This window comes from Thermobia domestica, chromosome 11 (assembly GCF_964235325.1).
Source record: "Thermobia domestica chromosome 11, izTheDome1.hap1.1, whole genome shotgun sequence".
Taxonomy (NCBI): Eukaryota; Metazoa; Arthropoda; class Insecta; order Zygentoma; family Lepismatidae; genus Thermobia; species Thermobia domestica.
Window position 1 is genome coordinate 31,219,032 of NC_137464.1, and position 12,851 is coordinate 31,231,882.

At 38.0% G+C, this 12,851-nt stretch overlaps 2 protein-coding genes across 3 annotated transcripts in view; one reads left to right on the plus strand and one right to left on the minus strand.

The window, feature by feature from the left end:
- LOC145664005 (RNA helicase aquarius) overlaps positions 1-12,851 on the plus strand; it is a 253,088-nt gene that overhangs the window by 91,088 nt on the left and 149,149 nt on the right. The gene's annotated exons all lie outside the window — the stretch shown is intronic.
- The window catches only part of LOC145664003 (G-protein coupled receptor Mth2-like), a 71,216-nt gene continuing 60,449 nt past the window's right edge, over positions 2,085-12,851 (minus strand). For both annotated transcript variants that reach the window (XM_081730293.1, XM_081730294.1), the window contains 3 exons: positions 12,278-12,422; positions 10,334-10,426; positions 2,085-5,288 (listed from right to left, as the gene is read on the minus strand). In XM_081730293.1, coding sequence (XP_081586419.1) covers positions 5,087-5,288; positions 10,334-10,426; positions 12,278-12,422 — 440 coding nt within the window. In that variant the 3' untranslated portion in view covers positions 2,085-5,086. The remainder of the gene's footprint in view (positions 5,289-10,333; positions 10,427-12,277; positions 12,423-12,851) is intronic.

Genomic DNA, 12,851 nt, shown 5'->3' on the forward strand with positions numbered 1-12,851 from the left:
TTGATTTCCTGCGCTGTTAGGCGTAGTTTCACAATAAACTTACATGCTCATGTTGCAGGTTTTTTTTTTTTTTTTTGCTGCGGACTTTACCACTTCCCTAAAATGAGGTAGGCAGATGTTAGGATCCTGTCATTCCTACCGGAAGGGGGGAGCCTTCAGGATACCTTCCAAAGGACGACTAAGGCGTCCCCTTGGGTCGTGAATGTGGTTGGTTGGGTACCTGCGTAGTGTCTCCTAGCGCTGGTTGAAGGACATGAATTTACGCAGGGTCAGGATCCGGGTTCGCTTGAGGATCCTGGTTAAGGTTGGACTCTGCCCGGCTGTGGTCATACCGTGGGATTAAGCAACTTGGGACTGCATTCCCCAAGGGGGTGGGTGAGCATGCCTTATAACATAACGCTCGGGTGCCATCAGTGCATATGGTGATAGACCTCTACTTGCCTCACTAGAATGCTGATGACTGTTAGGTGCGAGCAATGAAATGGGATAACTATAGGAGGTTCCCTTTAAAGTCCTTTATGAATATCGCTTTTAAGTCCCTTATCGTAAGGCTGTTCTTTAATAAAGCCACCCTTGATGGTGACCATGAAAAGTTAAGTAGGCTACGCAAAACAGTGTGGTCCGACGAGTCGTTTGTTGTCTCTATTGTAGCTGCATTGATGGAAGGCGTCGCTAGCCTCAGTGTCTGAAGGGTGTAGTTCAAGCTAAAGGAGCTCCTCCGTGGCTAAGCGGTTAGCATACGCGCCTTTGGCGTGGGAGACCCGGGTTCGATTCCCAGCGGGAGCTCATGTGGTTTGGATTCCACGTTAATCAGTAGGTCCACATTTCATTTAGCCTCGCCGCTGAAAGAAATGTTAAACTCGCAAGCAATTCAAGCTAAAGGGATTCTATGACGGTGCGGGCATGTTTTCCATGACTTGTTCCAATCATACGGGTGAATGTAAATATGAATCAGCATGGTTATTTAAACATTCTTAGTGACTAGGTGTTGCCATTTTCCCATAATCTTTATGATGAACATGCAGTGGACAATTTCATCTTTCAAGATGACAACTAACATTTTCATATGGCTCAAGTTTTTGTACTTGGTTTGAGAAACATTCAGATAGGCTCTTGCACTTGATATAGTCTGATAAAGTCCCGAGATTTAAATCCAGTTGAAAATCTGGGATACTGTTTGGAGCAGGGAATAAAACGCAGGTATATACTGAAATGCCTTACTTAACTGCAACTACTGTGATGAGTAGAACAGTGCTGTACTGATGACATGCACCTGCAACACCTCGTGGAATTACTTACAAACAATCAAGGCCCATAGGCGGTATTGTCCGGTATTTAGGTAAATTCTAAGGGAATTATATTTAAGGGTCATCATCATCATCATCATCATCATAGGTATTCTACCTTTGTTGGCAGGTCACTTGCCGCAGCTGAGAAGCTTCCATGCTCCACGGTCCTCCGCTAACTTCTTCGTCTTCGCGTATGATCTTTCTGTTTTTATATCATCCATTAATTGTAGTCTCCTTAGCCCCCTGGCTCTCTTTCCCGCCACCATACCCTCTATGAAGTCAATCATGATACAATTTCTTCTTAGGCAATGTCCCAACCAGTTTCTCTTCCTTTTCTTAACAATATCTGTAAGTGTTCTTTTCTCCCCGCCATTTCTAACACCCACTCATTCGTTTTCTGCTCGACCCAACTAATTCTTTCCATCCTTCTCCACACCCACATTTCGAAGGCTTCCAGTCGATTTTCGTCACCTTTACGTAATGTCCACGTTTCCGCCCCATATGTACAGTACAACACTCCACACGAAGCATTTTATGAGTCTTTTTCTCAACTCTTTCTTCAAGGTCCCACAAAACAGACTTTTCTTTCTCCTAAAGGCTTCTTTCGCCATTCTTATCCTTGCTTTTGTTTCACGTTCGCACTTCATGTCATTACTAAGAATACTACCCAGGCATTTAAGGGTAGTTATATTTTATTCTTGTGCTAGAAAGTTTTTCACTATTATTGGCTTCTCCGAATTTACAAGGAAACTTTATGTATGAGTAACATTTACATTATTTATTTGGAAAAGAAACTCAGTTTAAAATTATTTTATTTATTACAAAGACTATTATGGATGAACAAAACTTTACAAAAAAATGATTTTAAAAAATGTCCATGTATAATATTACACTGATTTGCGAAAGCGAAATTACAATGTATACTTGTATAATGTTAAAACATGAGTCATATAGCAATAACATAGAACTAGAGACACGATTAGTGCTTACGTTTATTTTAACGTCATGTGAATGAAGAGAATTGGAAAGATACATAATTGCAATGCTCCTTTTTCTGTTAGTATGAATTGGATGCGTTGATGAGTATGATAATTACAAATAGTATGTGCGTAAAGAGTATTGTCTCATCGTTAGGAAAATACAGTCTGCTAGTTAGTCACATATACAGTACATCAATAAATAAACAATTTCTTCCAGTGAAATAAAAAAAAAACTCTCCATTATTATTATTGACAACGTGCGACATATTTTTTAGTGGCATTTTCGATTTTCTCGAAAATTACACATTAGAATTATCCTCAAGCAGGTTATCTTGTTAAGCTCGTATCTTATAGCTAGCTCACTAACTAACTCTATGGCCTATGGAATTCGGAGGTTCAATGCCACGTTCAAAAATCTGTCCTTAACCAACTGAATCCAGTTTCTACTTTGTATTCCTATTCCTGCGAGATCTATCTTAATATTGTCCTCCTATCTGCGGCTGGATCTTCCTAATGGTTTTCCTATTGGATTTCCAGTTAAAACTTTGAAAACATTCCTACATTGTTTCATTCTGTCTACATGCCCTGCCCACCTGAGCCTCCTAGACTTAATGACCCTAATGTTTGGTAAACCGTATAAATTATGCAGTTCCTCGTTATGAAGTTTCCGCCTTTCCCCATTACCGTTCCTCTTGGGTCCGAATATTTGTCTAAGGATCTTGTTCTCAAATACTTGCAGTCTACGTTCTTTTCTCAGAGTAAGCGACTGTTTCACAACTATACAGAACAATCGCGACAGATATCTTATACTTGGTCATTAAAAAAAAAAAAAAAAAAAAAAAAAAAAAAAAAAAATAAAATTTAAAAGTTCATGACAATTTTGAATTATTTTTGAACTATTTCTTATTAACCGTATTATGTATTATCGGCTTGCTAGTATTATGATGAAGAGCTTATTTCACCTTCATAAATGATATGGTTTTCTAATGAATTTTGAGATTTACAAATTAATTGACTTTTCTCCATTTTCTGGAAAGCTACGGACAAGCTTTTTATATTCACATCGTTTGCTTCAGCGAGATAAGAGCTATCGAGTGACATATATCTCATCTTTGGACACCGTTCCTCCCATTAAACGTTAATAATATTGTAGAACTTTTTCTATGATAAAGTTCCCTTAAGAATAATATACCAATTTTATAGGAACCAGACAGCTGTTATAGGAAGAGATCAGAAGGAAACAAGAATAAGTAAAGGAGTGAGGCAAGGATGTGGACTTTCACCTCTCCTGTTCAACGTCTATATAGAAGAGGCTATGAAAGAATTCTTGGATAAAAACGAGAAAGGCGTAAAAGTAAATGGTCAGGTGCCGAATTTTCCATTACCTTACATCAGCGTTTCCCAACCTTTTTCAACTTGCGGCACACTATGAGTGTAACTTGAATTCTCGCGGCACACTCACAGATTTTATTATATTTAAATATAAAATACCATGGTATCTTTTTCTGTGATTACTGATCTCCTCACAGAGAAGAAAGCTCCATCACTGGTTTTCCACCATGATAAATTATTATGCTTATTTCATTCTAATTTAAAGATAGAAAACAATTGCAATGAAATATTGAACTTAAGTTTTTTTTTTTTAATACGCTTTCTTTTTCGAAAACTGCATCCAAACTTTCACTAACAAGGAAGATCACTAAATAACGAATGAACAAACAAATCTCTTTTACTTTTAAAACACAAATGTAGATAATTCGTACGCATGTTTGTTTTGTCGAAAGGATTGAATATTTTAAAATTTAAAGTTACGAAATAGTCTGCAACAATAAAGAAGCAATAATGGTCATAACGTCATAACAATAATAACAAATACCTTTTTCCAATATTAAAAATGTACAGAAAAGTAACGCGGTATGAAACTTAAAACTCTAGATTCATATTAGAAGTTCATAGTAATGGGAAATACAAATATACATTTTCCCCTATGTCCTGCAGTTTAATTGCTATAGAATTAATAATTTTGTTTCGATTTACTCGCGGCACACCAGCGGCCCATCCACGGCACACCAGTGTGCCGCGGCACACCGGTTAGGAAACGCTGCCTTACATTATGAAAGTTTCGGGTCCCTTTCAATACCTAGGTTATATAAGACGTAGAACTACAGTTTAACGTGGAATCCAACCACATCTACAGCTTCTGCTGGGAATCGAACCCGAGTTCCGCATCGAAGACTTCAGTGCTAGCCATATAGCCACGAGAGAGCTTTCCACCTTATACTACTGGTCCGTATCTCACATAATGTCGGATCTGAAAAGGGACATCAGATCCCAAACAAACAAACGAGAAATCCATCTTGTAACAAAGACTCCGTTTGTATTGTTTGCTGCTCCCTTCAATGTACACGATAGGTAGCTTAATGGTTCAAAGTTACTCGTGTGTTTTTCTTACACTCTTATCGTTACTTTAATCTAATTATGATTTAAAGCTTGTACTCATGCCATGGAAATTGTATGTGATATTATCTTGCTCATGTTGTAGCTATGTACAGTACAAGATAATGTTGCTATGTATACATATGTACAGTCAAATTATAATTAGAACTGCATCGTGTTTGATTAATGGTTGCTAGAACACAAAGAAAAGCGAGGAGCATTGAGAAATTAGATAAGTTATTCAGACTTGAAGCAATGCAAGCACTTGAGAACTTTTCCATGAAGCACATTTAGTGTTAACTTTATTATATGACATGGATTGGGAATATTTTTTAGGTACTGATTTGATTAGTTTTTGTTGTGAACGCTTGAACTTCACAATTACTGCCGTGTTTGTGATAACTGAAATTCTTCTGCTAGCTTTTCTTCGTCAGATTCCTCATCGATTCCTGATGTCCATTTTCTTGGACAAGAGATTCCAAATAAACGTCTTCTGCCCAACGCTCGGACCACTCTTTTTCTGCATATAAATATTACAAATATCAACACTCCCTGGAGACAGTTGAGAACATCTGTGACGTACCTGTAAAAGTATAAAAATAAGTAGAATTATTTCACAAATTTTTATGATAAAAAAATTAGGTCTGTCGCACACAGTTGGCTTTCTTTATAAATTACTAGGATGATGGTGATGATTGCCAATCCGTGTTACAAAATATAAGCATAAAATAAGATACCCAAAACTATTCTAGCAGCAGTCCATTTGCATCTTTGCAGATTTGTACTAGTATGTGGAATTTTATCGACTTTGTACCTTTTGTCATAAACATGATCTTTTTTTATAAATATCATTTACAATCTAATGCCAAATACATTCACTCTTAATGTTCCTTAATTCGTTAATTTGCAGAGTGAAAAAAGCAGTATTTTCTCTCGGCTTATTTACGAGTATTATAGACAAATCCAGATAGTAGATATGTAAAGGAGAGAGAAGGGTCGCTGGGAAGGATGAAATTATTAGGGATGGCTAGAACCGGTTCCTAGTAGAACCGGCTTTAGGTCCTGGCTCTAGAAGATCCGGTTCCGGAACTGGTTTTTTGGATCCAGGTCCGAAACCGGTTTTCGGATCCAATTCCGGAACCAGTTTTTTGATCCGGGTCTGGAACCGGTTTTCAAGGTTCTGCAAGGTTTTGATCCGGATCTGCAAGAACCGGTTCCTCCGGAACCGGAACTTTGTGGCCATCCATAGAAATTATCTCTACGCATTGGAAAAATAGAATCGTAGGGAACAAGGAGACTAGGAAAGTAATTTCGTCTTTCTATTAGCGTAGTAAAGATAATCCCAATTTTTCGTATAGCGACTGGTGTCATTTACATTGTTTTAGAATTAAACTTAGCCCATTTCAAGAAAGAAAGAAAACGTTACAAATACAATAGACTACCGACTATCCGGACTCCATACTAGTTAATAAAAATATATCCGTAATAGAATGAGGCATATTTTTTAGAACGATATACTTATTTTTTTAACGCCTTCATGAAAACGCGACTTTGCCAAGGAAAGACAGTTATTTGTCAAGAACTTTTTCAAAAGTAAATACTTTAAGTTCCGACCCTTTTATCTTAGGCCTACAGTTCCATATTTGTGTAATCTTTCATTAATAAACAATACTTTCACGTATGTCTCGTTACGGCATAATATGAGGCATATTTTTTAGAACGATATACTTATTTTTTTAACGCCTTCAAGAAAACGCGACTTTGCCAAGGAAAGACCACCAAGGAATTGATACCATCTATTTATATTTTACCCATTTCATCGTGTATCTTTGTCCTACTGATGTGCATTTGGTTGGATTTGAGTTTAGCGTTCCTTTCAGCAGCGAGGCTATATGAGATGTGAACTTACAGCCACGAGCCCGCTGATGGCAGAACACAAGTGCCGTAGAACGGAGCTACTTTGACAGGTTTTGTACTATTTTAGATGTGTATAGGGGACACTGGCTGCAACCAGTCAATGATACTATTCTCATCATAACAATGGGTGTCTAGGTTATCACATCCACTACTGAACTTAAGTTTCTGCAAGTAAGTTTTGGCTGGAAAAATTAAAGAATTACCTGTCAAAGTAACCCCCAGGGTGGGGCTACTTTGACACCTTATGTATTTGCTGCATAAGGTCAAAGTTATCCGACGTATGGGGCTACTTTAACATGGAATTAATGTAAATCCAGTGTAAAACACTGTTTTGGTCATGCGTAATGTATGCTATATGCTTTTTAACCAGGAAATCTTGATTGTTTTACATCATTATACACCATTCTTCTTAAAGTTTTTCTTAAAGCTTTAATTTTAACACACCTTTAATGTAACTACGGAATGAAAACCTTAATCGTAACTAGCATACCTTAATCGTACGTATATTGCAAAACCAACACACCCATTTTTCGCACCTGACACACTGAATCCACTCTTTTCCGCCAGTATAGTTTCGAAAGTCACTCATACATATGGCACAGGTGTTTTCGTCATACCCTTTTATTTTCTTCGCCTTCTTTCCCTTGCGGGTTTTTTTTTGGAGCTGTAATGGTTGTCCGGTTTCCAGTTCTTCTATCAGGGGTTCCTCGACGACCACCTGTTCCGTCACCAAGGTATCTCTGATGTTTCCCTCTTCCACCATGGTCCCAGTTTCCTGTTCTTCCCATGGAAGCAACTGTTTTCCAGGAGAAACCAAGATCTTTCTCCCTCTCTGCCCTCCGCTCGTCCTCGCTCTGGTGCTTGGCCCCGCTCTGGAAGCGTGAAGAAACTGCAGGAGACTTGCATCTATGTCTTTCTCGACGCGTATGTTCTCGGGCTGTTTGGGTAACTTTGAAAGGGGAGCTTCAACGTTTAGGGGAACCAGATCTGTCGCGCGAAATCCTGCCTTCAGGTTCTCGCCTACGGTGGGAGCCAGGGAATCCATGAGTCGGGACAGTAGACCAGGTAATTGTTCCTTGGGAATCGATTAGCTTTGTCGGGTCTCCTTCTGCCATGAACTCAGTACGCTTTCCACTTCTTTAGTTTCCTATACACACTCACGTCCAGAGGCTGGAGCAGATGCATCAAAATGCAACAATGCTCACAGAAAAGAAGAATCACTCATGTCAAAGTAGCCCCCAGTGTCAAAGTAGCCCCGTTTTACGGTAATCATGTAATCCGTGCTTGGGTAATTTGCCATTTTTCAATAACATTACTTGACTTTTTAAATACTAGATTAGGACATCTAGGCCCTATTTGGAATGAGTTTTATTCAGGAAAGAATTTTAGATTAATCCTTAGTGTTACTTGTGACAAGTTTGGTCTACTCCCTGTAACCAAGGAAGCAAAGTCGTGACACGTGGCCGTAAAGGCTCGAACAAAAATTTAGGGAGCGCGGTGGCTCAGTGGTAGAGCGTTCACCTCCGGTGCTTGGGGTCCCTGGTTCGATCCCAGCTCGCGCCGTGTGGACTTTGTGGTGGACAAACACCGTGCTCGTGGGTTTTCTCGGGGTTTTCCCGTTTCCTTCCACTTTCTTCATTCCACCATTTCACTCATCTCTCATCATCACCGTCTCCTTTAGCCTAACCGGCATAACCGTGGAACGTAAAACTTAAAGATTTCATTTCATTTTTTTTCGAACAAAAATTTCGCGAAGCCGCATTACTTAGTTGAAAAAAGTGTAAATACATATAATGTAATAAATAGTTGGGGATATTTTATTAACGTGTTAAGGATATAGAAGAATGATATGTTTTGTAATTTTTGACATGCGTGCATCTTTCGCGGGGTGTGTCACGTGACAAAAAAAAAACAGTTTAACTGTCGAAGGTGCTCGCTTGCGTGGTATTCGCAGCAGGATAGTGGTAGTTTGTGCCCTGAAAGGTTTTACAGTGCTGCATTCCACGCTTGATTTGACAGCCGCAAAGATTAAAGTGTAACAAATAACAAAGTCTAATTCATGATTTTTTAATTTATGAGTTCGAATGGACCATGGTTCGAGGAAGCAACCCGAAACATTTGTTCTGCGAAAAGTGAATGAGCAGTTGATCACAGCACAGCATCATATGGTTCATTAAATTTTCCTCGGGCTCCTAGAACCTCGCCAATCAGCTAAATATAAGTGAACCGAAAACATTGGATTTGTGATTATGCTCCAACAAACACGTCAATTCGACGACTAACACTCGGAGGTTATCAGGCTAACTCGATATCTCAGAGTCAAGCGTGGTTTGTCATCTACAGGACTTTAGCACCAGCGTTCGAAATTGCCAAGTTGTGCCTCGTGGACAGATCCCAGTTAATTCACTGAGGCAAGTGTGTGTGTGCTGAATCTCCTGCAAAACTCGCGGGATCTGTTATTTCTAAAAAGAATAGTAATATTCAACGAACAGTAGACATCTTTCTGAAATCTTAACGTACATATGCAGTCGTTCAGTAAAGGCAAAGTGCCGAAACATGTGGCCTAACACGGGCGTATCGAGTACAAAATGGCGCTCTGCGCCTGGTGAAATTAAAAGGGAATAATTCACTGAGACCATTCCGGACATTCGAACCATCAATCTCAACCTATACTCCGAGTTTTTGAGTTTTGCGTCCTTACACCGAGATTACGAAGAACGAAACCCATTCTTAATGCGAGTTCCCAACCTCGACCGGGGCGTGATCCAGTGAAGTCGTAAGATGAGCGTTCATAGTATAAGGCGATGCCACCAACTATCTGGTCTTTAGGAGAGCTGGATTTCCGGACCATGTAACCGGTCCCGGTAATTTGTGTTCCGAATAGTTTGAGCTTTTGAACAGTAAGCCATTGTGTTCCAAAAGTACGCTACGTTGGTGAAGAGAAAGCGCGTCTTTTCGCAGCAAGGTAACGCCAAACCTCATACCTCTCTAGAACGACCCGAAATAAGTTCAACTATGAGGGAGTTGAACTGATGCTATATCCGGCATGTAGTCCAGAGCTCGTAACCTCGGATTGTTACGTGTTCCGATCCATGATTTACATCGTGTTCTTCTCATGTTTGAACAACCAAAAGGGGAGAGGAATCAGCAGAGCAGGAGTTCTTCGTTGCGAAGAGTAAGAACTGGTATTGTTGTCACATCATAGAACTGGCCGAAAAGTGGCTTCAGACTAGGGATAGGCAAAACCGGTTTTATAAAAACCGGAGACCGGTTTCTAGAAAAACCGAAAGCCGAAATTTCGGTTTTCTCCAAAACCGGTTCGGTTTTTCACCGAATCTGGTTTGGGTTTTCTCCAAAAACCGGTTCGGTTTTTTCAGCGAAACCGGTTTCGGTGAAAACTTTTGGCAAACACATAAAACTATTTCTGTCGAAACGGAATTGCTCTTCGGAGAACAACGAAACACTATTCTGGTCAGAAATACAACATATTAAAAAAAGAACCGGAACCGGATCCGGTTAAAAACCGAACCGGTTTTGGAGAAAACCGTAAACCGAAAAACCTGTTTTTTGTGCCCACCACTACTTCAGAAAGTGCAGCACGGTTGTCTTGGCAGCTTTTGTTATAATTTGATGCATAAAGCAAACGTCTGAACTGTTGCAAAACGATTTGATTATCCTTATAGGAGCTGTGAGAGTTAATATCTAACTTACCAGAATGGGCTATCCCTGTTCACCATGAACGAGAGTATTTCAAATATCCATGTAATGCCCATCACAATGAATAGCTTGAGGTACATCATACACCTACAAGAAAATAATATTTCAGTATTAGATGCTTTTATAGTATGGCTGTAATAATGTATTTAGGAACAAATAATTGCTGTTCGATGGAAACATAACATTAAAAACAGTATAAATGTAGAATAAAATAAAATTATAGGTCATCGTCCAATGAATGCGGTGTATGGTGAAAATAGCAGATAAATGATTACGAATTATTAGAAAATGGAGTTGAAGGAAGAGATGAATGTCAAGGAAATGAACGTTCACTACAAGCTTGTATGACTTGGGATCGAACCTGCGATCATTTGTGCCAGAAATGTAGTTCTACTATTAAATCGTCTATAGCCTTCTAAACTGTGAACAAAAAAACATAGGTAGGCTGCTTTCCGCCTATACCGGTACATTCCTTGCCGAGTCGAACTTAAGAAGGAGCAGCTACGAGTTGTGTGCTATTGTAGCCACACTCGTAATGTTTCCAGTCAACAACTTTGATATTTAATTTATTTCCTCTTTATAATCATACACATTGCACCAATTCGCGCGTATGAATAAGACACGTCGCAGAATAAAAATAGTAATCTAATGGATTTTGATTGATTTCTTGAATATCCATGTTTGTTCTGGCATTCAAGTATGTAAATCCGGGATGTTAGTATTTTCAGATTCTTGAAAATTGACCTACACGAGTCATTTATTTTGGATGGATGTAGTTTATCTCTCCAGATGAATTGCTACTGTTTAGTATCGTTCTAATGGCTGCGAGTACTTTATTGAATTGTCACACGGATGACATTAGTGTAAAACGAAAGCAGTAATATTGATACTAATCGGGGATGTGAATTGTAAAAAAAATCTTCAAAATCTAATTTTCCCAATATTTTGAAAAATCATGATTAGAAAATCTAAAATTTCTAACTTTCTCTCAGAATAACAGTATTTGAGAGTTTCACACTGCTGCCATCTCTACGGTAATTCTATCAAATATTTGAAGCGTGCATACCACTATCCCATGGCTGTTACACATCTGAGATGTCTACAGTATACTAAAATTTAAATGCTTTGCATTAATTCTAGTGAAGTTGCCTGAAAAGGCATTAGTCTTTAAATTGGCAATATTTACGTTAGGCATTCACTTCGCCACGTAAACTTCCGATGAAATTAAAATACCGCTAATTTTGCAGTAATTATGTGATATCTTCAAAAAGATAAAAGATAATTGAAATGTGGAACAAGAGAGCCCTAGACAATATTATTTTGCGTGAGGTACCGTTATCACAAGTCGCCTAGTGGCCTTCCGTTTCCAGCCGTTTAGAAACGCGAAAATAAATGCCGATTTTCAAAATGGCTCGAAATCGAAAGCAGATAAGTGAGTCGTAATAACGGTATCTCATGTAAAATGATATTGTCTAGGGAACTCTTGTTCCACATTTCGATTATCTTTTATCTATTTGAAGATATCACATAATTACTGTAAAAATTAGCGGAATTTTAATTTCGCAGGGATGAGGCCTCTTAACAAAACTCTATTTAATACAGTTTATGCAGTATAAGCATTTTACATGAATGCAGTGATAGTTCTTGAGAAGTTAAGGGAAGAAAACTATACAGGAATTAAAACATAAGGTAAGTTTACTTTTCTTAGCTTAGCGAATTATTTATTTACTTATTTTTTTTTTTACCGATGTAACTTATCATAAGAGCCGCCACTACGTAGTTGCAATAATAAAAATCATTATTAAAATCAATTTTAATAACAATTAATTAATACTTATCACTTGATTTTGAATTAATACTTGTAATAATTATTTATTAACGATTCATTAATATGAACAGTAATTTTATTCGTAAAAAATAATAATATGTTATACTTACTTGAAACGCAGAGATCTCAAATTGTTTAGAGGTGAATTAGTTGTGTCTTTGTATAATCTACAGACTGTTAAAATGAAATACACTACGTTGCTGATTAGAAGTAATGCAATTGGTCCGTAGAAGTAGGCCCATGTCTCTTCTTTCTCTGTAGAGGAAATAATAATAATAATATAATATCTGTTAATAATAATAATAATAATAATAATAATAATAATAATAATAATAATAATAATAATAACAATAAACATCTAATAAATCAGTAATTGTGGGTATCTGTCATCAACGGCGCCGATTTCTCTGCAACTTTGGGGGGCGCATTCATAAAAAGTACTGTACATACAACAATACACTTAACAATAAAAAATACATGTAAAAGTACATATTCATTAAAAAAATACATGGGCCCACATTAGCTTTGGAGGGGCAGGATCGGCGTCCTTGTCTGTCATTAGTGTTCCTCCTGGAGTTGATCAACTGTCCCATCTTCTTCGGAGCTAAGATAAATTACATGTCAATAATAATAATAACACTTTTACAGGGTACATATTTTTCAAATAATATCCCAGTCCAGTCC